Genomic DNA, 24,670 nt, shown 5'->3' on the forward strand with positions numbered 1-24,670 from the left:
ACATTTTGATTGGAATATTTTTTCCCCCTTGGTATTCTCAGGCTATAAATAGATTATGACATTGAAACTGAGTAAAAGAAGTAGTAAGTTCATGCAACCCAGTAAGTGAAGGCTTAAGTTCTGTTTCAAAGCCCATTGAAGTCAATAGAAACTTTTCCATTGATTTCAAAGGACGCTGGATCAGGCTCCAAAAGAATATTAGTACTCTGCACACTTCTGTGGCACTTTTCATCAGAGTTCCTCAGAATCCTTTTCACACAAACCGTAATGAAGCCTCCTAACTCCCCTGAGAATAGATCCCTTTTACAGATGGAGTAACTGGGGCTCAGAGAGGGTAAGTGACTTGCCTATATGATCACTCAGCAACTCAGTGTTCGCAGGAACAGAGTTCACAGCTGCCTCACCAGCTCCCTTCTGTGGTTGGCAAGGGATCATTTCAGCTACCACTGAAATACAGCAGCCTCTGAAGGTGGGACACAGCAGCTATTTTACATCACAGAGCAACTCCACACAACAGTTAAGAACAATCTGGTATCTATTGGGGTGACCAGATGTCCCGATTTTATAGAGACAGTCCCGATATTCAGGGCTTTGTCTTTTATATAGGTGCCTATTATTCCCCTCCCACTGTCCCGATTTTTCATACTTGCTGTCTGGTCACCCTATGTCCAATTGAAAGTGCAGAGGGAATTTAAATGGAAAGAGCCTGAATTGGAATTTGGCCAGGACATCAGGGTGAATACACTCTTGTAAAAAGTGCCAGGAGACCTTTAATGACTATAATGCAGACATAAGGGTGGCTTTATGTCTTATCTGAAATATGGCACCTCCAGCAGCACAGTGTCCTCTAACACCCATGTTGATACATTGCTTCAGTGCTGACACTCGGAGGCCATCATATTAGTAAAGATGGACTTGAACCACTATGTTGAGATCCAGAATTGAACTTCCCCAAAATTCTGGGCTGTTCAGATCAGATTCATTTCTATTCCAGTAGCACCTAGATGAGATTTGTCAGTTTTCCATCTAAGTATTGACCCAGCCTGACCTTCTTTAGTTTGTATGATCAGAGGAAAAGTTGGTCTGACTGCAGAAGTGGTGCACAGATGTCAAAAGAAAATGTCAGTTTTTTTCTAGTGCCTCACCTCATATTTTAGATTAATTTTACTCTCCCTGTGTCAGTTAGTGTGTCTTGTCCTTAGAAAATGCTTGTCTTTCTGACATGATTAATTTGGCTCAGAGGAAAGGGAGGTTAAACTTTGCCTGCAACAAAATGCTAATCAGAAGTACTGCCCTACTGGATGAGAACAATGGTCTTTTTAGTCCAGTTGCTTTTCTCCACCAGTGATCAGCTCCTTCAGAGGAAGGGGCATGAAATCCTGCAATAGGTAGTTTTAGAGTCACCTGTCCACAAGGGAAATCTCAAGAATCCTGTACACAATTATGTGTGCTGAGATTCCTAACATGAAAACGTTGGATTCTCCTCCTGAATTTGTTTGGCAAATAAAGGCATAGTACCATACAAAAACTGTATCCATTTAACAGACCCATTCCTTTAAAAATAGTATTTTAATAAAATGAATTTAGATAGCAGGTCTTTACCTGGTTACTTGATATCCTGGACATATTGTTTCAATTGGTTTATTTCTTCTATGGGAATTCATTTGAAATATGTCTCTTACATTTAATACAGGATCCTTCATTCCAGATGATTCCAAATTGCTTTACAAATTTCAAAAAACATCTGCCAATGACATGCAGTCACCTCTGAGGTGGAAATCATCAGTTGGCTAACCGTGCACTGCAGTAATATACAGCAATTTGCTATGGAGAGTGAAGGATGTCTTATTTAATTCTGAGAGGGCTGTAGAGCTGACACTGGCTCTGGTGAAAAGTAACATGATGTCCTTAATGACTCAGAACAGTGCCCTTTAACACTATACCTTAAGGGGCATCAAAGCTGTCCCTTGGGTATGGCGAATTGGGGCGACCACTCCGAGCCCCAGGCTTTGAGGGGCCCTGTGGACCGCCAGTGCAATTGGCTGTTGCCGGGCATGGTCGGTCCTGAAAGTGACGGATTCATCACTTTCTCTCCGGGCCCTGCACCTGCCTAGGGATGGCCCTGCTGGGCATTCATCACTGACATGGGTTATGTCTATACTGTCTGCAGCAGTGAGTCTCAGAGACGAACTCGGGCTTGTGGCGCCGGCGCTATAGCACTAAAAATAGCAGTGTAGACTTTTGGGCTCAGGCTCTGAAGCCCAGGGAGGGGGGTTGGTCAAGCTCCAGGCCAAGACTCAATGTCTGCACAGCTATTTTTAGCTCTGTAGTGCGAGCCCCATCAACCCATATCTATTGACCTGAGCTCTGAACTCGCTGCTGTACTGTTGCTCACTGTGTAGATGTACCCAATGTGAAAGAATGCCCAACTGCATTCGCAACATCACCTTTTGAAGCAAATGAGTTTCTCTGGAGGCCTCCCATACCAGAGCTGATGAAATCCACCAGTGCGTAGTCTCTGAGATCTGAAAAGGTCATACCTCATGGGACTGTGACTAAAAAACAAGTTTGCTGCACACAAAATTTACCCTTGTAGCCAGCCCAATTCTTTTATTTCTCTAAATAATCTTTTAAGTAGGCAGCACTGTCAGAGCCATTTGGAATGCACAACAACTAATTAGGCACTAAACTCAGGCAATATTTCCACAATCAAATGAGAGCAATATGGTTGCTTGCAGTTAAAGTTCTTAGATAGTAGGGCATCTGCAAAGATGAGATTTAGGGCTAGGTATTATTAAAACACAAGCAAATCCCAGTCAAGTAAATATGTGCTGTACACATGTGCATCTAAAGGCCTGCTCCTGCTCCCACTAAAGTCAGTAGGAAACTTCCAGTGACTTCAGTGGGATCAGGCCTCTAGCTCTTGAAAACAGTTTGAACTGAAACAAGAAACATCCAAAAATCATTTGAAAGTTTTTCTCCTTCATAACTTCATAACAGAAACATCCATGCTTTGAGTTCGTTCATATAGTTCAGTTGATCTGCACCTGCTCATAACCAGAGGCTTAGGGTCTTCTTTAAAGTTCATTCCAGGAGCTACTGTCTAGCTGCAGGTGGCTGGGGGTAGGGGAAGGAGGTAGGTAGGGCAGGATTGTAAACAAGGAGGGGAGGGAGTTTTTCTGTACAATTGTAGTGTTGCAATCCAACCAATATGTCAAACTGCTATAGAGGAATGTAGTTTTTAAAAAGTTGTTGCTCCTGTCTTGAGAAAGTTAGGGATCCCTAAGCATGACATCCCTCTTATACCTCTTTTATTCTTTATTCTCTTGAGATACCATGCTGTAGTGACTATTATGATATATGGAATCAGTTTAAGCTCTTCTTCAACAGGAAGAAAAAAAGCTACAACTACAGACAAACAAGCTTCCATTCAGCTTGAGTTCCACCTTTGTCTCTATTGTTTACCAGGGACCACACCCTGTTTGGAACTATACAGCACACAGGACCATCTAGAGGCTGAATGATATACTGTGAGTAAACATATTACAGGGACTGCCATTCTGGACCACAGCTTTCTGAGGAGTTTGTCACTGAGGTTCTTGAGCTGTCTAGTAGGCAGGGATAGGATTGTGAAATGCAGGGTACTTATGACCCATCTGTCAGTTGCACCATGTTATGAAGCACACTTGCTTAGACTAACATTTACTTCTTCCCTACAGAGACCTGATGCTAACTAATTGTTTATTTCAATAATAATTATGTTGTAGCAAATCCATAGCCACCTAAGACTTCATGGTGACCTCCATGCTGATCACCATTGTGACAGTGCGGACAGAACTCAGACACTCTTGCTTCAGAAGCATAGGGTAAATGAGAAATGTCTGTATGTGTTAACAGTATAGGGTCCATGAGACACAGTTCAGCTGTCCTGATTCTATGCAACAGAGGACAGTGGTACATTATCCTCATTAAGGAGGTCATAACAATATCTATATCCATCTATCTCTCTATCTAATAATCTATGGGATTTCTATGGTATTCATGTCAAAGAGGTAAATTGTGACATTACAGTCTGCCCTGTGTAAGGGACAGCATATCGTTGCACAGCCACTAGAGGAGCCTGGGAGGGACAGTGTTACTCAGGGAGGTACGATTTCCGTCTGGTCAGCCTGCTGCTCTGGGGAGAGAGTAAATGGCATTAGGTCTATACCTGCTACAGTGTATGCTTCCCAATTTGCCAACGTAACTATGTAGCCAAGACTTCATCTATTCCCCACATGTCCTGCCCAACTGCATGAGGAATGGAGGTAACAGACTTTCCTGGCCTGCTTCCCCTCCTACACTGCTGCATGCCTTGCTTTCCTTTAGCCCCTATGCTGCCACCTTAGCCAGGCCACAATTCAGCCCAAAGGAAGTTCCTTGCATGGAAGTTTTGCTGGTGCAAGAGCAAAGTTAGTAAGTTTTACTGATGAAAGGTGCTATAGAAATGTATGTGGCTTATCACTGTCATCTAGACTGGAAGAGAACAGATTTTGGTTTTATAATCTGGGTATCTCAAGGAGCTTTGGAAAACAATGATTGAGTCTGATATAGGTAGTGGAGTGACTGTGTAGGGGAATGGATCAGGCACTATACAGTGAAAACAGAGCACCAGACATTAAACTAATACAGTTGTGGAGCCTGAGACATTCAGATTTAGATGATAAACTCTTCAGGACAGTGACTCTGTCTTCCTGTATCTCGCCATGCATCTAAATAGTGAGCTATAAATAACTATACTAATGAATTACCTGTTTTGATTGAGGATGATTGTTGATAGATCCAAATTCCCAGCATTGGAATGTGACTTTGCCTGTTGTATGAAAATCAAAAAAACTATAGAACATAATGGTCATGGAATATTTATTTCTGAACAGTAGAATTATGTAGGATTTTTCTATGCGTGGTTGGGCAGTGCTGCTTTTTCAGTTTACAAAGTCATAAGTTCATTTTGCTTTCACTGGTTTAAAAAATATAATGGCTTTAAAAATAATAATGAAGTGCTCAAAAATGCTGTATAAAACAAGAAATCCATGTTTCATAGCTACTACATTTTTCATTGTTTAATGGAATTAATAACTGTGTAATTAAAATCATGCTAATACTCAGCCAACTTGCTTCTGGGATTCACTGCAGACATTTCTGGTCTGGTTTAAACAGCTGAAAGGAAGACTACATTTTGGGAAATAAAATTGATTCTGCACAATCTGCTGATGATCAGCAAACCTTAATGAATGATAGCCTGAAGTAACCTCATTACTGTAACTTGGATGGATGAGCAGGAAAGGAATGCAAATTTTTCTAAAAGAAAAAAATTGGTTGGTTTCTGCTTCATCATTTTCAGAAACTCTTATTCTGTTACTATTCATAAGAATGTAAAAACAACCATACTGGGTCAGACCAATGGCCCACCTAGCCCAGTATCCTGTCTTCTGACAGTAGCCAGTGTAGATACTTCAGAGGGAATGAACAGAACAGGGCAGTTATCAAGTGACCCATCCCCTGTCATCCAGTCCCAGCTTCTGGCAGTTGGAAGTTTAGGGACACCAGAGCATGGGGTTGCATCCCTGATCACCTTGGCTAATAGCCATTGAGGGACCTGTTCTCCATGAACTTACCTAATTATTTTTTGAACCCAGTTATACTTTCCCTACAGAAAGAAAAGGAGTACTTGTGGCACCTTAGAGACTAACAAATTTATTAGAGCATAAGCTTTCGTGAGCTACAGCTCACAAAGCTTATGCTCTAATAAATTTGTTAGTCTCTAAGGTGCCACAAGTACTCCTTTTCTTTTTGCGAATACAGACTAACACGGCTGCTACTCTGAAACCTTTCCCTACAGAGCTTCTAATAAGTGGAAAGGATTCAGGAGTCGTTGACATTTGCTTCCCCCAAGGAGCAACTTCATAACTCCTTTGATGTATTGGAGGGACCGTCTCTGGGGAGAAAAAGGATGATATCAGTCACCATGGTCCATTCAGGCCTTGTTCTCATTATTGAGACTGTCAGCAACAGCAGATCCACTAGGAATTGGACTAATTCACCAACATTTTTTACATAGGCAGCCAAATAGCTGTCATGCAACAGTGCCTTTTGGCTGATATCAACCTGAGCTAGATTTGAACTGGTGACCAAGCAGTCAAAGTTCCCCCAAGCCAATGGCTCATCAGGCTGATGTGGTTGAGGCACATTCATGTCATAGCTAACAGTACACAAGGGAGTGATGTAGCCAGCATCATGTCCAACTGCCCTAGCCCAATAGATCAGGTATCTGTTTTACAGCTGGGTGAACTGGTGGTGGCCTTTCACTGTGAGATTGAGCAAGACTCACTCACATCTTTCAGGACTGTCATTGAGCACCTTACCACTCAGCCATCCTTCTTTGAAAGGCTCTATATGTCCGTATTCTTCCTTCAGTGTGATTCTCTCCTCTGCAACACAAAAAATTGACTTCAGTCCCTGCCAACTTTCTTGTTCCGTGTTTTCTCTTTTCCTCTAGATTGGATGGAGGTACCACAGTGTAACAAATCCTTAAAAAGTTGCATCCTGAGAAATATGGCCACATCAAACGTAGAAATCCTGAAGGATTCTCAAACATCAGGAGATACAGAATGCTAAGCTAAGGGAAACTCAGTTGCTTTGTTGATATGAGTTCAGCTTGGTGCCTCTTGTATATTGTGAATTGTATGAATGCACTAGCCTTTTGCTAGATATGGGTTAGCTCAGAAATGAAAATGAGAGTTTGCTGGTCAGCCTGGTTTCCCTTGTTTGCACCACAGAACTTCTGCACAGGGCTGACACAGTCTGAAACAACTGCTGGTCTTTATTTAAGAGAGACATGGGGCTGGTGTAGAAGGGATGCAGCAGGAAGCCACAATGGAGTAAAAATGTGCCAGTATGAGAACGTAGGTAGATAGTGTTGGGACAGTTTTCTTAGAATCCACCTGATTCTTCCTAGTCACCATCTCCTAATGTTACTAGGCCTGCAGTAGACCCCTGGAAATTTAGGAAAAGTTTGTATCCAGATTGAAACACTACATCTTGGGCCTAATCTTTAGTTCAGGGATCAGCAACCTTTGGCCCATGGCCCACCAGGGTAAGCTCCCTGGTGGGCCGGGCCAGTTTGTTTACCTGCCGCGTCTGCAGGTTCGGCCGATCGCAGCTCCCACTGGCCTCGGTTTGCTGCTTCAGGCCAAAGGGGGCTGCGGGAAGTGGCGGCCAGCACATCCCTCGGCCCGCGCTGCTTCCCGCAGCCCCCACTGGGGATGGGGGAAGTCACTGATGAACACAGCTGGTGTCTTAGTTTGGTAAAGAGTTACAGTGACTGGGCAACAAAATGGCAGATGAAATTTAATAATGATAAATGCAAAGCAAAGAAAATTGGAAAGCATAATCCCAACTATACATATAAAATGATGGGGTCTAAATTAGCTGTTACCACTCAAGAAAGAGATCTTGGCGTCATTTTGGATAGTTCTCTGAAAACATCCACTCAATGTGCAGCAGCAGTGAAAAAAGTGAACAGAATGCAGGGAATATTTAAGAAAGGGATAGCTAATAGGACAGAAAATATCATGTTGCCTCTATATAAATCCATGGTGCACCCACATCTTGAATACTGTGTACAGATGTGGTCGCCCCTTCTCAAAAAAGACATACTGGAATTGGAAAAGGTTCAGAAAAGGGCAACAAAAATGACTAGAGGTATGGAATGGCTTCCATATGAGGAGAGATTAATAAGCCTGGGACTTTTCACCTCGGAAAGAGATGGCTATGGGGAGATATGATTGAGGTCTATAAAATCATGACTGGAGTTGATAAGGAAGTGTTGTTTACTACTTCTCAAAACACAAGAACAAGCAGTCACCAAATGAAATTAATAGGCAGCAGGTTTAAAACAAATAAAAGGAAGTATTTCTTCACACAACGCACAGTCAATCTGTGCAACTCCTTGCCAGAGGATGTTGTGAAGGCCAAGACCCCATAACAGGGTTCAAAAAAGAACTAGATAAATTCATGGAGGATAGGCTCATCAATGGCTATTAGTCAGGATGGGCAGGAATGATGTCCCTAGCCTCTGCTTGCCAGAAGCTGGGAATGAGTGACAGGGGATGGATCACTTGATGATTACCTGTTCTGTTCATTCCCTCTGGGGCATCAGGCACTGGCCACTGTCGGAAGATGGAATACTGACCTAGATGGACCTTTGGTCTGACCCAGTAGGGCCATTCTTATGCTCTTATCTTATGTTCAAAAGTTGGGAACCACTGGTCTAAGATACTAGCACATAACAGAGCAAAGGGTCATTAGGAGAAACTGGCTGTATTCCCAGCTTTACCTCTAGCTCACTGGCAAATCACTTTAACTCTCTGTGCCTCCGTTTCACTGTTTGTAAAAGGGGGATAATATTTCTTGGTACCTACCACCCAGGAGGGTTGTGAGTTGAATTCATTCATGTTTGAAAAGCACGTAGAGATCCTTAGCTAGCAGATGCTGCAGAAGGGCAAAGCATTGTGATTAGTATTTAGATCTTAGATTAACAAATGAGGTTCTTTCATAAGTTCTTACAAGTTTTAGCCTTTCACACAGTGATATTTACTTAGAGTAGTGACTCTAATAACTGAACAGTGATGAAAAAAATAGAAAAAAGCATTGCTTCCCCTTGAAAACCACTAGAATTTGCATAAACCACGTTGTCCGTCTGGTAAATGATTATCTGCTCGGTCAGTGCCTAGAGTGGTTAATATTAGCTTGTTTTTAGTGAAACTTAAAGTTCTGTGTTTTGGGCTCTGTGTGTTTTGGTTTATTTTAAACTTCAGAACAATCACCTCCTGTGACAATCAACAGCACGACAGAGTTAGTTTTCATGGTTTATTTTGATGCTGTGGTTTGGATGTTCCGGGTTTGCTTTAACTGCAAATCCAAAATAAAGGGATAAATAAACGTAGCCCCATTGAGAACGGTAGTATTGCCATTGACTTCAGTGGAGCAGGTTTTCACCTCTAAAGTTATTTCTTAATGCTCCTGAAAATTAACAACTGCATTTCCAAAATGCAAGAAGGCGTGGGCAGCGTGAAAAAAATTGTACATAATTGCACGCTTAATATGCATACACATCTAAAAAAATTGTGTATACAAACTGGGTAGTTACACATGCACAGCTAGGCTCCTACATGGCCACTTGAGTGTGGGACTGCAGTAAAATGTAGAAATTACTGTATGCATGTGTGTATGCTAGCCTGAATTCTCTTCTTTAGGTAATCTGGTCCTATATGTACTGAATTTCCATAATAATAATACATAGCACTTTGAAGCACTGTACAACATTAATTTCAATGTAGTTGAAATTCAACTGTCTCAGGGGCTGTCACTTTCCCTATGCCCTATTGAAAGAGTCAAGATCAGTTGGAATGCTGCAGCTGTCTAGCCAGAGTGTCGATGAAGTGAGCTGTAGCTCACGAAAGCTTATGCTCTAATAAATTTGTTAGTCTCTAAGGTGCCACAAGTACTCCTTTTCTTTTTGCAAATTCCTGGAGACAGGCAGAGTATTGTCAGTGGAGGTCCCTTGGCATTTGTTCTTTGCCTTCCACAATGTGTCCCTTGTGCTGATTGGGGCCTTTGTGTTCTACCCCGATACAAATAAATAATAATGTAATATCACATTCTTCCAAAGCTTCGGTTTAGTGGCTTTGAGAATATAGTACAAGCTGCACCTATGAAATGAGCTGGTGGATTCAGTCAAAGTTCCCTGTGTAAATGTGTCCCTATCATAAAATCCAGCACCACAACTAGTGCTAAGTGGCACCCTCTCAGCAAAGAAAGCAAGGGTTGGACAGGCGGTGTGACTGAACCACTTAGACATAGTCCCTCCTGAACAGGACGGAAGCACTTTGGTAGGACAGTCTGGGAGATGCAAGCATTGTTGCGCTTCCCACGTAGTACCTGTTCTATGGATAGACACTTTCTTTCTCCCAGGATTCAGATAGGCCACTACTTGTCATCTAAATGCACCTGAAATAACTATGGCTCTAATCCTACAAAAGCCTTTCCCTGTGCCTCCCAGGAACCCCATGAGTCATGGCCTACAGAAGGAGAGAAATAGCTGATTCTCTGAATTCCAGTGCTTACCTGCTCTATGCTAACTAGAGAAACTCCCTCTGAAGTTAAAAGACCCTCTGATTTGTTTTCTGCCTGCAAAATAAAAAAGGCTTTGTTATTACATATGGTTCTCCCTTTTTTTATTGCAGAAGAATCCACTTAGAACAGGTATGCCTGTTTGACTGTCATGGTCGTGGATGATGGAAAAGCAACCGTCAAACAGTATCCTCGATCAGTTTATTAATAGCCAGGAGCAGACATATGAAGAATTTCTCAGCATGTTCACTTATCTTTGGAAAGGTATGTCAGCTTCTAGAGTTTCCCATAACAAATTAAATTGAGAAAGGAAGAGAGAGTTTAAGCATAAAGAGAAGCAGTGTTGTCTAGTGGATAGGGTGCTCTACTGGGTTCTTTCCTGGGTTCTGCCACTGACCTATGGTGTGACCTTGGGCAAGTCACTTCAACTCTCTGTGCCTTAGTTTCCCCTGCCACCTTTTGTTTGCAGTATCTATTTAGATTATAACCTCTCGGGGGCAGGGACTCTCTCTCTCTCCCTCTCTCTCTATACGTACAGTGCCTAGCACGATGAGGTCTCAGTCTTGGTTGGGGTCTCCAGGTACTAGTGGAATGATAATAGGTTGGCCAGGTTTTTTGTGTTTTTAAGATACAGTACCAGTGGAATTCACAACCACACTGCTACTCACAACTTTACTTCACTTGGTTTATAGGCTGTTGGTTTTGACATAATTCTAGATGTGTATTGTAAAAAGTTCTGAATCTTTGTTGGGCATGCAGTTCAGTGAGTTTAGGAAGGTAGAAGATTGCAGGCTGCTTGGAAGAGTGCAGGCTAGACTTTCCAACCCTGGGCAACATCAGTGGAAGCTGTGGGTGTTCAGCACCTCTGAAATCAGATCATTGTTATGTAGGTCCCCTAATATGAATTTATTTTAGAATAGCAGCTGTGTTATCCGCAAAAAGAAAAGGAGGACTTGTGGCACCTTAGAGACTAACAAATTTATTTGAGCATAAGCTTTCGTGAGTTACAGCTCACTTATGCTCAAATAAATTTGTTAGTCTCTAAGGTGCCACAAGTCCTCCTTTTCTTAATATGGATTTAGTTTCCCCATGTTTGAAAATTTTGACCACAAAATTTAGTGCATTTCACTGAATCAATTGCCGGTTGGTTTGACTCTCTGATTGATTTGATCGACCCCTCAGGAACAATGTTAATAAAAATAGCAGAATTTTGTTCCTTTATTTTGATCAATTTTGACCACATTAGTCAGATTTTATTGGGTGATTCAATACCTGTCTTGAGTTTATCACTAATAAGGAGGGGACCCAAAATTTAAATGCATGAAAGATAAAGAACCCAAGGAAGATACACAATAATAAAAGATGCCTTGTGACTCATGGTTAGGGCTATGATTTTGGCATGGAAATTATTCAAATTCATGCTTTCCATGGCCACTGTAAAGTCTGTGAAATCTTGGAAATGGCTGCTAACAACACATTTGACTGGGTCCCCAAACCAAATGGTGTTGCGAACTGCTGCACAGGTTCTGCCTGTCTTCCACTCCACCTCCATGTATGGAGGGGGGAGCCAAACCTGAGTGGTACCGTGACCCAGTAAGACAAGTCACAATGCTTGGTGCGGGGAGCTGGGCCCAGCCCTACGGTACAAGAGCTACTGCTGCTAGGTGAATGTGTGATGGGCTTTCTCTCCAATCCCTTACCCTCTGGGTCTCACCTTTCACTATCTGCACTATATTCCTGTGTATGCTGTAGAAACTATAAACTATATTATGTAATATGTAATAATATTACATAATAATAATAATAATATGTAAAACTATATTATCTGGTGACCTTTCTGGGACTTACTGTTTTTTTTCCTCCCTCCTCTCTGCTGTGAAATTTACTAAAAATTTCCTAACTCATGGTTGTGTTATTCAGACACTCTGGCATTATAAGTGCTGATTACATGTGTTCTGCAATCTAGGTTATGCACTGAGCTGGTCATATGGATAACTTAGATCAACAATTGATAAGGAGGGATTTGATTACGGTGAAGGAAGACTAGTGAATGAAAGGCTAAAGTGTTTCTTTCAGACATTCATGTTTTCTGAATGAGCATAGCTGGTGGAGCTGAAACAGTCTCCGAGATCCAAACACCCACAAACTCTAGCAAAGTTCAGATCTGGATTCATACTCTATAGCTCAGGCTCGTCACTGGTAAAAACTGCACCCCTGGGTTCTTTAAATCAGCCTTACAAAATGAGTATGTCAATTTAATATTCCCCAATTACATTGCTCTTGGCTACAGCGTTCTATTAAGAGGGATATCTTCATCTTATTCCAGAAGCAGAGTATTTTCCAATTACTCCATGCGGCATGCTCCATTGATTGGCACTCAGAACCCTGCTCTGTCCTTGTCTGTCAGGCAGAACTGAGTGTCATTCACGGGCACTAGAGCAGAAAAATCAGTCAGGGGAGTGGAAACAGTCTCAGCAGTGCTTCCATGCCAGCCTTCCCACTCCAGAAAACCAGAGAGAAGGTGAGACACTGGCGGTATCAGATAAGAGGGTTAATACTAGGGTCTGGTCTGAAACAAACTTCTTTATGTACAGCTGTTACACTGGGGAGAGCTCAGATCCAAGACACAGGGTGCATATCGCTTGCAGAAAGCCACAGCACGTACTTCAGTCACCTTGGTTCTCAACACAGCATCTGGCTCTAAATGTGTGTATAAAATGTATCTGAAGTTCTAGCTGAAATAAATGATTGTACCAGCCCAGCAAACTGCATTTCTAAACAAAATAACTTGGATTGATTTTCACCCCCCTTTCAGAATACCCAAAGGCACCGGTTCACATTATAAACTAATGACCTGCAAAAATTCCACTTAAAGCACAAAGCCTTAAGAGCTGGAACAATGCAAAAATGCATTTTAAGCTATCTGACTCCTATTTTCTTTCTTTGGAACTCAAATATCATGAAAAAGAGCCATTTGGATTTTAATGAAAATAATTTAAAAGGGCAACTGGGGTAGCTCAAGGTATATCTGATAATGAAGCTCAGAGCTTTTCACTTCTAGGTCAGCACCAGTTCAAGTCCCTTGTTTGGCCAGATGTAAAAATAAGACTGCTGATGTTTTGCACATTTATTTGTATGATTAAATTTATGTGCACTGTAAACATGATTATACTTTTGCAAACCAGGCATGTACATGTGAAAATGCCTAGTTTGTATCTGCAGTCTCAGTAATTTCACATATACATTTTTCGACCTCTAAGTATCTATTTACATACTCAAATATGCCCTTGTGTGTGCAAATTGAGATACTTAGGTATATACACATTTTTAATGTGGACTATGGGCATCTTTTTAAAAACAATTTTTCTTGCAAGTGATCCCCATCTAATGGCTCTTTGGTGGTCAGACTGCTGGGAAATTCGGGGAACAAATCACAGAGAGTTACGTGGATCCCATTTGTATCTCAGGGTATCTCTGTGTTTAGATACTTACTCATGGTGATTCTTGTTCATGTGCATGGGGTCAAACTGCCTTCCTGATTTGGGGTCAGGAGAAAATTTTTCCTAGAGGTTTTTTTTATCATTCAAGCATCCTGTAAGGCTCTATCTGCCTATTATTAATACATTATTTTGTCCTTATTTGCTAAGCATCAGTAGCTCCAACAAAACACTGAAGAATGGATAATCTCTATCCCTGGGAACTCATGATCTAAACAGACAGGCAAGACAAAATACACTGGGAGATCCAGAGGAAGGGGCCTTTCGGCAAGTATGTCACCCAGGAGTTTCCCATTGTATGCATGTAGGGATCATCTCTTGGTTTTGTATTCCAAAACCTGTTTCTTGGAATTGTAGAAAACTGAGTATTAATGGACCTTGGTACTTCCTATTTTCTATGGCTATGATAAAGGCTATGATCCAAATAAAAGGAAACTAATATTTTATAATACTGTCTATATATATATCTGAATGGGTGATAAAGAAAAGGAGTACTTGTGGCACCTTAGAGACTAACAAATTTATTTGAGCATAAGCTTTCGTGAGCTACAGCTCACTTCATAAGTTTATGCTCAAATAAATTTGTTAGTCTCTAAGGTGCCACAAGTACTCCTTTTCTTTTTTGTGAATACAGACTAACACGGCTGCTACTCTGAATGTGTGATGTTACCCTCTATTGGCTGCTCTACAGGAAGGGTAGAGGATCTATTACTACTCCTAGTTAAGGAAATTCTCCTTTAGCTCAAGTGGTCCAGGTCTATAGTTTTGGAGTGGAAGGCTAAGATTCTCAGCCTGTTTCCACAGTTTTGTGTGATTTATGTAGTAGTAACTGTGTCTGTTGTAAGTAGCCCATGAAGCCATGGTAACTTGCTTGGGGAAAAAAGCCAGGTGTTTTGTACAAAAAATTTTTGATTTTGGGATTCCTAAGCAGAGCTAGCTTGAATCGATATTACTAGATGCATACTACTGGTGGCAGTGTGAGGATTCAAGAAACCAAGTGTCATACCTCACTTCTACCAGATCAGATAACAAAGGCAGATGGTTAAATGTCATTTAAAAAAGAAAAGAAGTACTTGTGGCACCTTAGAGACTAACAAATTTATTAGAGCATAAGCTTTCGTGAGCTACAGCTCACTTCATCGGATGCATTTGGTGAGCTGTAGCTCACGAAAGCTTATGCTCTAATAAATTTGTTAGTCTCTAAGGTGCCACAAGTACTCCTTTTCTTTTTGCGAATACAGACTAACACGGCTGCTACTCTGAAACCTGCCATTTAAAAAAGAGTGAAGCATTTTAAAGGTCAGCATTCCTACAAAATATGACCTAGATTTTTTTAATATATCATCTTTTAAAAAATTGACAATACATGGCAGCACTCCATGATTAATTGGTAGAGATTGTAATCATTTTTGTTGACCCCTATAGTGGGTAGACACTTGAAGGCTAAATTGCAGCTCCAGTAAGTCCTATGGTTTTCCTGTGAATACTGTCCGAGCTGTCTCCTTCATCCTAAAGATAGCATTAACAAGGGGCATGTAGCATTTAGGGCATCGATGGACCTTCAGACAGGCAATATAGTCTAGTGGTTAGTTTGGTAAAAAGTAAACTCCTGTGTTCTCCTTGAAGGGCTCTCAGCAGCTTCAGCATGGGCAGAATACAACTGCCTGCTTATATAATGGGATTTGAGTAAATCCATAATAAAGGCAGTGGAAAGCAACATTCTTTTATAGATCATATTTCTTTTAACATATTTGTTTATATTTTTTCAAGTTTCATTGTAACCTGTTGTGCTCATGCTAGTATATGCATTTCTTTTGATTCATTTGCACCTTTAAATTTTTAATATAAAATTGATGAAATAGAAATAAAACACTAACATTTACTTCCAGGCTGTAGGACCTTTCTATCTTAAGTTTCAGTGCAGAGCAAATATTAACAACGATACTCTGATAGTGCAATTGGACTCATTTGGATGGACCTTCGTGGCTTGGCGAAATCCCCTTGATGTCAGTGGATTACAGAGTGGGTACAGAGATCCAGTTGCAGGATCAGGGCCTGAGTTAGAAGCATGCAAAAAGTGGGTTTACAATAGAACTGATGACACAGCTTTATTTAGGTTGGAAGATGAGTGATATTTTCAATACTGACCATTCAATAGAGCTGATTTATGTTCCACATCTCTTTCAATTTGAGCAAAAAAAGTCACATATTTTAACTGCCTTTTCCAGCTTTAAAAACATGTTTTGAAATCTGCTGGTACAAAATAATAAGACAGCATCTGCTTGTTTTTCTAACTTCAGAGTGGAATGGGAAGTTCACTAGAGCAGGAAATATCTTCTTCCTCCCTTCCACAGAAACACAGAGAAAAATTAGAAATGGTCCAAGCTGCAAAATTTGCATCTGGATTTTAAATCACTCTTCTGAAAATGTGGAGGTGTTTTGATCCAGCATCTGGATTAGCCTGTTATATAGAGAGAGGCTGTCAGTAGTTAAATTCTGATCTGAATTTGAGTTTGAGGATGTTTGGATACTGTGTTTAAGTTTAGTCCATTATAAGAACAAGGAGTCCTTGTGGCACCTTAGAGACTAACAAATTTATTTGGGCATAAGCTTTCATGGGTTAGAACCCACTTAATCAGATGCACAGAGTGAAAATACAGGAGCAGGTATACATACATGAAAGGATGGGGTTGCTTTACCAAGTGTGCGGTCCGTCTAACGAGATAAATCAATTAACAGCAGTATACCAAGGGGGGAAAAATAACTTTTGAAGTGGTAAAAAAGTGGCCCATTACAGACAGTTGACAAGAAGGTGTGAGTAACAGAAGGGAGAAATTAGTATTGGGGAAATTAGGTTTAGGTTTTGTAATGACCCAACCATTCCCAGTCTTTATTCAGGCCTAATCTGATGGTATCCAGTTTGCAAATTAATTCCAGTTCTGAAGCTTCACATTGGAGTCTGTTTTTGAAGTTTTTTTGTTGAAGAATTGCCACTTTTAAGTCTGTAATCGAGGACCAAAGAGATTGAAGTGTTCTCTGACTGATTTTTGAATGTTATAATTCCTGATGTCAGATTTGTGTCCATTTATTCTTTTGCGTAGAGACTGTCCGGTTTGGCCAATGTACATGGCAGAAGAGCATTGCTGGCACATGATGGCATATATCACATTGGTAGATGTGCAGGTGAATGAGCCCTTGACGGTGTGGCTGATGTGGTTAGGTCCTCTGATGGTGTCCCTTGAATAGATATGTGGACAGAGTTGGCACCGGGGTTTGTAGCAGGGTTTGGTTCCTGGGTTGGTGTTTTTGTTGCATGGTGTGTAGTTGCTGGTGAGTATTTGCTTCAGGTTGGGAAACTGTCTGTAAGCGAGGACTGGTCTGTCTCCCAAGATCTGTGAGAGTGAGGGATTGTCCTTCAGGATAGGTTGTAGATCCTTGATAATGCACTGGAGAGGTTTTAGTTGGGGGCTGTAGGTGACGGCTAGTGGGGTTCTGTTACCTTCTTTGTTGGGCCTGTCTTGTAGTGGGTGACTTCTTGGTACCCTTCTGGCTCTGTCAGTCTGTTTCTTCACTTCACCAGGTGGGTATTGCAGTTTTAAGAACGCTTGATAGAGATTCTGTAGGTGTTTGTCTCTGTCTGAGGGATTGGGGCAAATGTGGTTGTATCTTAGAGCTTGGCTGTAGGCAATGGATTTTGTGATGTGGTCTGGATGAAAGCTGGAGGCATGTAGGTAAGAATAGTGGTCAGCAGGTTTCCGGTATAGACTGGTTATTGACCATCGCTTATTAGCACTGTAGTGTCTAGGAAGTGGACCACTTTTGTGGACTGGTCCATGGTGAGGTTGATGGTAGGGTGGAAATAGTTGAAATCTTGGTAGAATTCCTCAAGGGCCTCCTTCCCATTGGTCCAGATGATGAAGATGTTATCAGTGTAGCACAAGTAGAGTAGGGGTGTAAGGGGATGAGAGCTGAGGAAGCGTTGTTCATGTATTTATACCTACTCCTGTTTTTTCACTGCATGCATCTGATGAAGTGGGTTTTAACCCACGAAAGCTTATGCCCAGATAAATTTGTTAGTCTCTAAGGTGCCACAAGGACTCCTCGTTATTTTTGCTGATACAGACTAACACGGCTACCACTCTGAAACCTGATACTTCAGTCCATTATAGTTATTATATGTCCTATAGTTCACATTCCAAATATAGGGGTTTAGTTTGGATCTTTGATTTTTGATCAGACACATTCAGAAAACTAAGTCCTTTTTGTGTGCTAATAGAATGACACCCTCAATGCTGTTTGCAGTGCTGTTGTAGCCGTGTTGGCCCCAAGGTATTAGAGAGACAAGGTGGGTGAAGGTAATATCTTTTATTGGACCAATTTCTGTTGGTGAGAGAGACGTTTGTCTCTCTTCTCACAACAGAAGTTGGTCCAATAAAACATATTACCTCACCCACCTTGACCCTCAACACTGTTGTTTTGATACTTTTGCACCCAGCAGCAGGCTGGCTAGCAGAGGAAGTTGGAAACTGGCTGGCCACTTTTGTGCTTCCAGGTGGCATTTAAGAGGCATTTTCTGTGCTGTTGTGATCAGGTTATTTTAATTCCCCAGTGGATGTTGAGTGGTGTAGTTAGTTCACACTCCATTTAGCAATATCTGTCTGCTTCCTTTTTTTCGTTAACCATGTTTAAAAAAAACAAGTTTAAACTTCAGCATAAGTGGCTATGAAGGCCCTTTACACATGTGAGTTTAACAGCATGAAGCACGGCTGAAAATAACACAAGGGACAGCAATAAATTTACTTTAATTTAAAAAATAGACCAATAGGATGACATTAACCCCAAGAGAAATTTGTAGTAGGCCTTGTGTGAGTGGTTTTGCCAATAAAAGCAACTAGGCAGTTCAATAAAACTAATTAAATTAATCTGTCATCCCCAGGGAACTTAAGCAGGGCATGAAATAGGGAAACAGCCTCAATTCAGAGCTTTTATTGATGTGTTTTGCTGGATCATTGAAAAATAATTGGTGGGGAGAAAAAAAGAGTTGCAGTTTTCTATTGATCATAAATTCACTGCCCAACTCTATGTAATCTCTTTCATCATGGTGTAAAAGCAAATATCATACAGAGCCCTGAAGTTAAAAAACAGCTATGTGGATACAATGGGCTGTAACAGATTCATATTGCAACAATAATAGCTTATCTGTCCTCTGACTGATTTTCATCCTTAGATCTAAAAATATTTACCAAGGGAAGGTAAATAGCATTATCTCCATTTTACAGACAGAAACTGAGGCCAAGAGCAGGAAAGTTATTATCCCAAGTTTACAAAGTGGGTCGGGGAAGATTTAGTGTGGTAGCTGCTAATGGCCATTGAATGACACTGCCTCTCAAAAGTGCATGTCAGCAATTGTTTCTTGCTGTTGTGTGGGATTTCTACATATTATAATCAAACAATTTTAAAAAAAGTTATTATTTTGTTTTAAATTGTAAAAGATAAAACATTGCTAGCTTGGTTGCATAACTGACTTTTTTCTGTTTCCAGAAAGAAAGATTTAGAGCAGATTAAGTCATTTCTGGTTTGGATATTTTGCTATAAATCTCTTTCTACTGTTTTATACATTGTATGGTTGTGTAGTATGCCTATTTATGAAATAGTAATACATAGTATGTAACAATAGTTTGGTCTGCCAGAGCACTCTTCCACCAATGATACCAAAATGTTTTGTACATGTCAATTAGCTAAGCCTCATAACACCCAGGTGAGATAGGGAAATGTTATCATTTCCTTTTACACATGGGCAAATAGAGGCACAGGGTAAACAAAATTTCCCAAAGTCATATTGTAGATCTGTGGGAAAACCAGGCGCATAATCCCAGTCTTATGCAGTAGACACTAGACACACTGGCCAAGATTTCCCAAACTAAATCAAGGTGTCTCAAACTGGGCACCTCAAAATTGATGAACTCCAGAACACTAATCACTTTGGAAAATCTTGTCTGTTTCTTCTTTTTATCCTGTTCCTTGCTTGTCTCATATTTTCTATGATAGTAATTGGTATGGGAGAAAGAAATTGTGTGGAACTATTAGTGTCAGGTGATTAGGCCATTTAAATTACATCCAATTTCGACAATACATGCAATGCTTAATGAAAACAGCTGAGATATCTACCAGTTTATTGAATTCCACCTTTATGAGATCTACATACAACTTTTCAAGCCAGTCTCTGTCCTTATTTGAATATTGTTAGCGTATCACTCAACCATTCTACTGTCTCTCTTTCCTTGGCAGTTCCCAGTGTATATACATGTTTAGCAGCTAGGAATTGTGCTGGGGAAGCAAAGAAGGATTCTAACTTCTCAAGTAGAGCTTAAAAGCTTGTGGTAGGATTTGTTATAAAACAGAAAAGTTAATTTAATGAATGCCTTTAGGAACCAAAGACAAATACAACAGGCTTCCCGCAGTCAAGGTGAAAGTAAAGATCTAAACTGTGGCTCTGTCAGTCAAGTTTAAGAGAAGAAGCAGTAATTACCCTTAGGTGTCCTTCATCTTCTTCTGAGAGCCTTCTTCTTGATGCTCTGACAGATTTGTGCCCAGTTTTCCCTAAAGAATGCCCGTCTTACTTTGGTTTTTTTGGAGGGAATTCATTATTTCCCCACAGCTGGCTTACCTGCCGTCAGGTCAAGCAATGGTAAGATTCCCCTCTATTCGACACTGGTGAGGCCTCATCTGGAGTACTGTGTCCAGTTTTGGGCCCCACACTACAAGAAGGATGTGGATAAATTGGAAAGAGTACAGCGAAGGGCAACAAAAATGATTAGGGGTCTAGAGCACATGACTTATGAGGAGAGGCTGAGGGAGCTGGGATTGTTTAGTCTGCAGAAGAGAAGAATGAGGGGGGATTTGATAGCTGCTTTCAACTACCTGAAAGGGGGTTTCAAAGAGGATGGCTCTAGACTGTTCTCAATGGTAGCAGATGACAGAACGAGGAGTAATGGTCTCAAGTTGCAATGGGGGAGGTTTAGATTGGATATTAGGAAAAACTTTTTCACTAAGAGGGTGGTGAAACACTGGAATGCGTTACCTAGGGAGGTGGTAGAATCTCCTTCCTTAGAGGTTTTTAAGGTCAGGCTTGACAAAGCCCTGGCTAGGATGATTTAACTGGGACTTGGTCCTGCTTTGAGCAGGGGGTTGGACTAGATGACCTTCTGGGGTCCCTTCCAACCCTGATATTCTATGATTCTATGATTCTATGATTCTAAGATCACCCTGAAGACAGAGGGAGCAAGCCAATTTCTCCCAGCCAACTTCTGGAGAGAATCTATATCCCAACCACATGTGCATATAAACTCTCAAGTCCAATGCAAATTGTACAATAGATACCTTTAAGAAGTTGCTCCTGGGTTTTTCCACATAGTCACTCACCATTCACTTGATATTTTTAGCCAGAGTTACGTATATGATCTACTGTTTTAACCCTGCCTGGGTCAGATCCTCAGCTGATGTAAGTTGATGTAACTCCATTAATAGAGGAGCTACACCGATTTACGTCAACTGAGGTTCTGACGTAATATTTTTGTCTTGGATGTTTTGAACCTTTACAGAATTGTTTTTGGCCATTGTTGTGGCATAGATGTTTGTTTCTGTGTTGGAAAAGGTAGGATCTTGCCCATTCAGGAAGCTGAAATGATCAGGTGAACATGTGCCTTGTGATTCAACTGAGTGGGTGCATATTCAAATATGGAAAGTTTTTAGCAACACCACTGTTGAACCGTGGAAGAAAAATATATTTTTTTAAAAAATGGTCAGATGAGCAAAAAAGTGGCAAAAACAGGAAATGTTTCCTCTACAAAGTCCAAACATTGACAACATGCAAAGCAAAGCATAGACAAGGAATTATTTTTTAGATATTGTATTTAGGTTACATAAGGAAAAAGGAGAAACATTGATACGGTAAGAGAATAGTTAGGCGTCTGCAAATTTAGAGCTGCATTTGTTACACGGAAGTAGTGTGGTACACTAAAATAAGGTAGGTATGTCAGTAGTGGTTGAATTGTACCTGCCAGCAGCAATCAATTTTGTTATTGCAGGACGATAAACAAACAAGACAAAGAACCTCAAAAGGAAAGGACTAAACATAAAGCACTTGGACATAACAGTCAACATCCAATACTTAGGATTTGATTCATTATTCACACCAGTGACATTCAGAAGTAATTCCAACACAGTCAATTGGCCAGATTCATGGAGCACTGATTTACACCAGCTAAGGATCTGGGACAGTGGAGTCACACCAGAATAAAACTGGCATAAGTGAAAGGAGAATCAGACCCTTATCGGTTGTAGTAGAACTTTCAATGAAAATCTGTAGCTAAGTAATCTTTGCTGTTTACCTATGGTCTAGTCTGATTAAGACCAAAGGAGTATGAGGGAGAGATCTAGAAGGGTCTGATTCGCCTCTCACTTACACCAGTATAAATTGGGAATAACTCCATTGAAGTCAGCAGAGGTACACTGTCTTAAAACTGGTATCAATGAGAGGAGAATCAACCCCATAAATGTCCTTGTTATGTAAGGAGGAGATATAATATATGATACAGAGGGGACTAGTCAGGAAAGATCCCAGAAAAGATTTCCTACAATATTATATTGATTGTTGGCTCTAGTCTTGTTTTAAAATATTTCAAACTATAGGGCTTTCGTCATTCTTCTTTGGCTACTATTTAATTTAATAGATTTCACTGTCAGGAAATTATCAGATAATCCTGATACCACTCTTCTCTGACTTTGTGATAACTGATTTCACTATTCTTTGAAATGGGTGGGTGACCGGTGGGCATCTCTAGGAGAAGCCAGTCCAAATGCGATGACAATTATTTTAAACAATACAAAGGTTGGATAGACGGGCAGAGAGAGCACATCAAGTTGGATACGCTTCTCTGATACTAACGTGTTTATAAAGCCTGGCACCTACTTCTCAGAGATACCTGATTACAATTTATGTACCTCACATACTTTAAGGCCAGAAGGGATCATCATGATCATCTAGTCAGACTCCTAACCATTGCAGGCCACAGTACCTCACCCACCCACATACCTGTATTAGACCCATAATATCTGGCTGAGTTACTCAAGTCCTCAAATCTTGATTTAAAGACTTCAGGTTATAGAGAATCCACCTTTTAGTCTGGGTTAGACTAGCAAGTGACCTGTGCTTCACGCTGCAGAGGAAGGCAAAATTCCCAGGGTCTCTGCCAATCTGACCTGGGGGAAATTCCGCCCCAACCCCAAATATGGCCATATGTGGGCAAGACCCAACAGCCAGACACTTGGGAAAGAATTCTCTGTAGTAGCTCAGAACTCTTCATATCTAGTGTCCCAGCTCTGGTTGTTGGAGATATTTGCTAGTAGCAGTTGTAGATGGGCCATATGCTATTGTAGGGAATCTCATCATACCTTCCCCCCCATAGACTTATCAAGACTTCCTTAGAAGTTCATATTTTGCTTTCCCACTCACCCATTCCTGTTTGTTGTTTCATTGCTTTAAGATATTGGCAGTGGAAATTATGAAAAGTAAAACTGAGTTGGAAGACTTTCTGCAAGTCAAACCATGAATCCCCGTATTATTTCAGGCGTCCTGCTTTGCTACTTTTTATTGTGTTTTATTTTGGGCCTCTGTGACATGTTATAAAGGCCAGTGTGGTATATTTGGGTCTTGGAAGGTAGAGAAATATGGCTGTGAATAATGAGTCAATTATTGCTTAGCCAGGGGGAAAACAGACTGATCCTCCCACTGGCTGGAATGTAGTCCCTCCTTCTTCCCCCATCTCTTTCACAAGGAAGGACAAACAGATGGCTGGCTTTCAGACCACTGACAAAGGAATTTAGCCAAAACATTTGCCTACAAAATGTATTTTCTTTAGGTTTAGTCCAGTTTATGATGGAGTGTTTTAAATTACTTATTTATAATCTTTACTGCAACTGCTTCAGGGGAGGCCCATTACTGAGATGAATGTGGTAAGGAAGCTATGGACTGCTCTAGCTAGTATGTACAAATCAAGAGTAAATCTCACTAGCCAAGAGGGACTGTGCCCTAGGCTACCACCGTAATGTTAAAATCAATCCCCAATTTATATGGTGTAGCCTCATTACAGACATGATAGCATATCTTGTATTCCATATGCATTTTCAACTGCCTTGGGTTGCTTGGATTTTTTTCTTCCCTGTGACTTTTGCTTCCTTTCCAGTCATGAATCTGGCATCACATTGCTTCTGTGAACATTTCATCAAATGAAATGCGTAGTATTATATAACCCAACAGCCCTGGAAGGACTTTGGCAACAAAAATGTTTCTGACAGTACTTCACATAACCTGAGTGCCTGACCTTTGGTTTGGGGAAAGGGACAGTGCTACTGGTTGGTTATTTGGGGTTGGGAATACTACCTGTGGAAATGAAAGGCCTGTATCTGTTGAAATTACACTTGATTGCTTATTTGTTTATTTGATCTGAATAGCTTTTCCTTTTGAAATCAAGGGAATAACTGTGCCCCCAGAAAATATATAATCAACATAGTATAATGAGCTTCTGTGTGTGTTTTGTGGATCAGAACTGCTCTTCTATGTATCATAGGCCCTATAAGGCTAATGAAGACATTCCTTTAGCTGAGGTTTCAGAGCTGAAGACTGAGTTCTATCTTCATTGCTGCCATGAAGTTCTGAGTGGTTATGCTCTACAGTATAGTAATAAATACCTAGCTCTCATACAGTGCTTTTAGTCAGCACATCTCAAAGTGCTTTGCAAATGGAGGTCAGTATTTTTATCCCCATTTTACAGATGGGGAAACAGAGGCACAGAATGATGAAGTGACTTGCCCAGGCCAGTGACAGAGCCAGGAATAGAATTCAGGTCTCCTGAGTTACAGCACAGTGCTCTTTGCACTAGGCCACATTGCAGTTTCATACGTTGATATGGATTTGTACCAGGAGGATCACAGAATGTCAG

The 24,670-nt window shown here is 40.8% G+C and overlaps 1 protein-coding gene across 13 annotated transcripts in view; it reads left to right on the top strand.

Annotated features, from left to right (window-relative positions):
- The window catches only part of LOC119857680 (intraflagellar transport associated protein), a 63,014-nt gene that overhangs the window by 5,514 nt on the left and 32,830 nt on the right, over nucleotides 1–24,670 (top strand). For 11 of the 13 annotated variants that reach the window (XM_043516052.1, XM_043516055.1, XM_038406927.2 and 8 more), the window contains 2 exons: nucleotides 3,391–3,530; nucleotides 10,287–10,437. In XM_043516052.1, coding sequence (XP_043371987.1) covers nucleotides 10,335–10,437 — 103 coding nt within the window. In that variant the 5' untranslated portion in view covers nucleotides 3,391–3,530; nucleotides 10,287–10,334. Of the gene's footprint in view, nucleotides 1–3,331; nucleotides 3,531–10,286; nucleotides 10,438–24,670 lie in introns of all 13 variants that reach the window. The other 2 variants (XM_043516060.1, XM_043516061.1) reach the window with 2 other exon arrangements.

The sequence above is a fragment of the Dermochelys coriacea genome, chromosome 6, assembly GCF_009764565.3.
Source record: "Dermochelys coriacea isolate rDerCor1 chromosome 6, rDerCor1.pri.v4, whole genome shotgun sequence".
In the NCBI taxonomy this organism is placed as follows: domain Eukaryota; kingdom Metazoa; phylum Chordata; order Testudines; family Dermochelyidae; genus Dermochelys; species Dermochelys coriacea.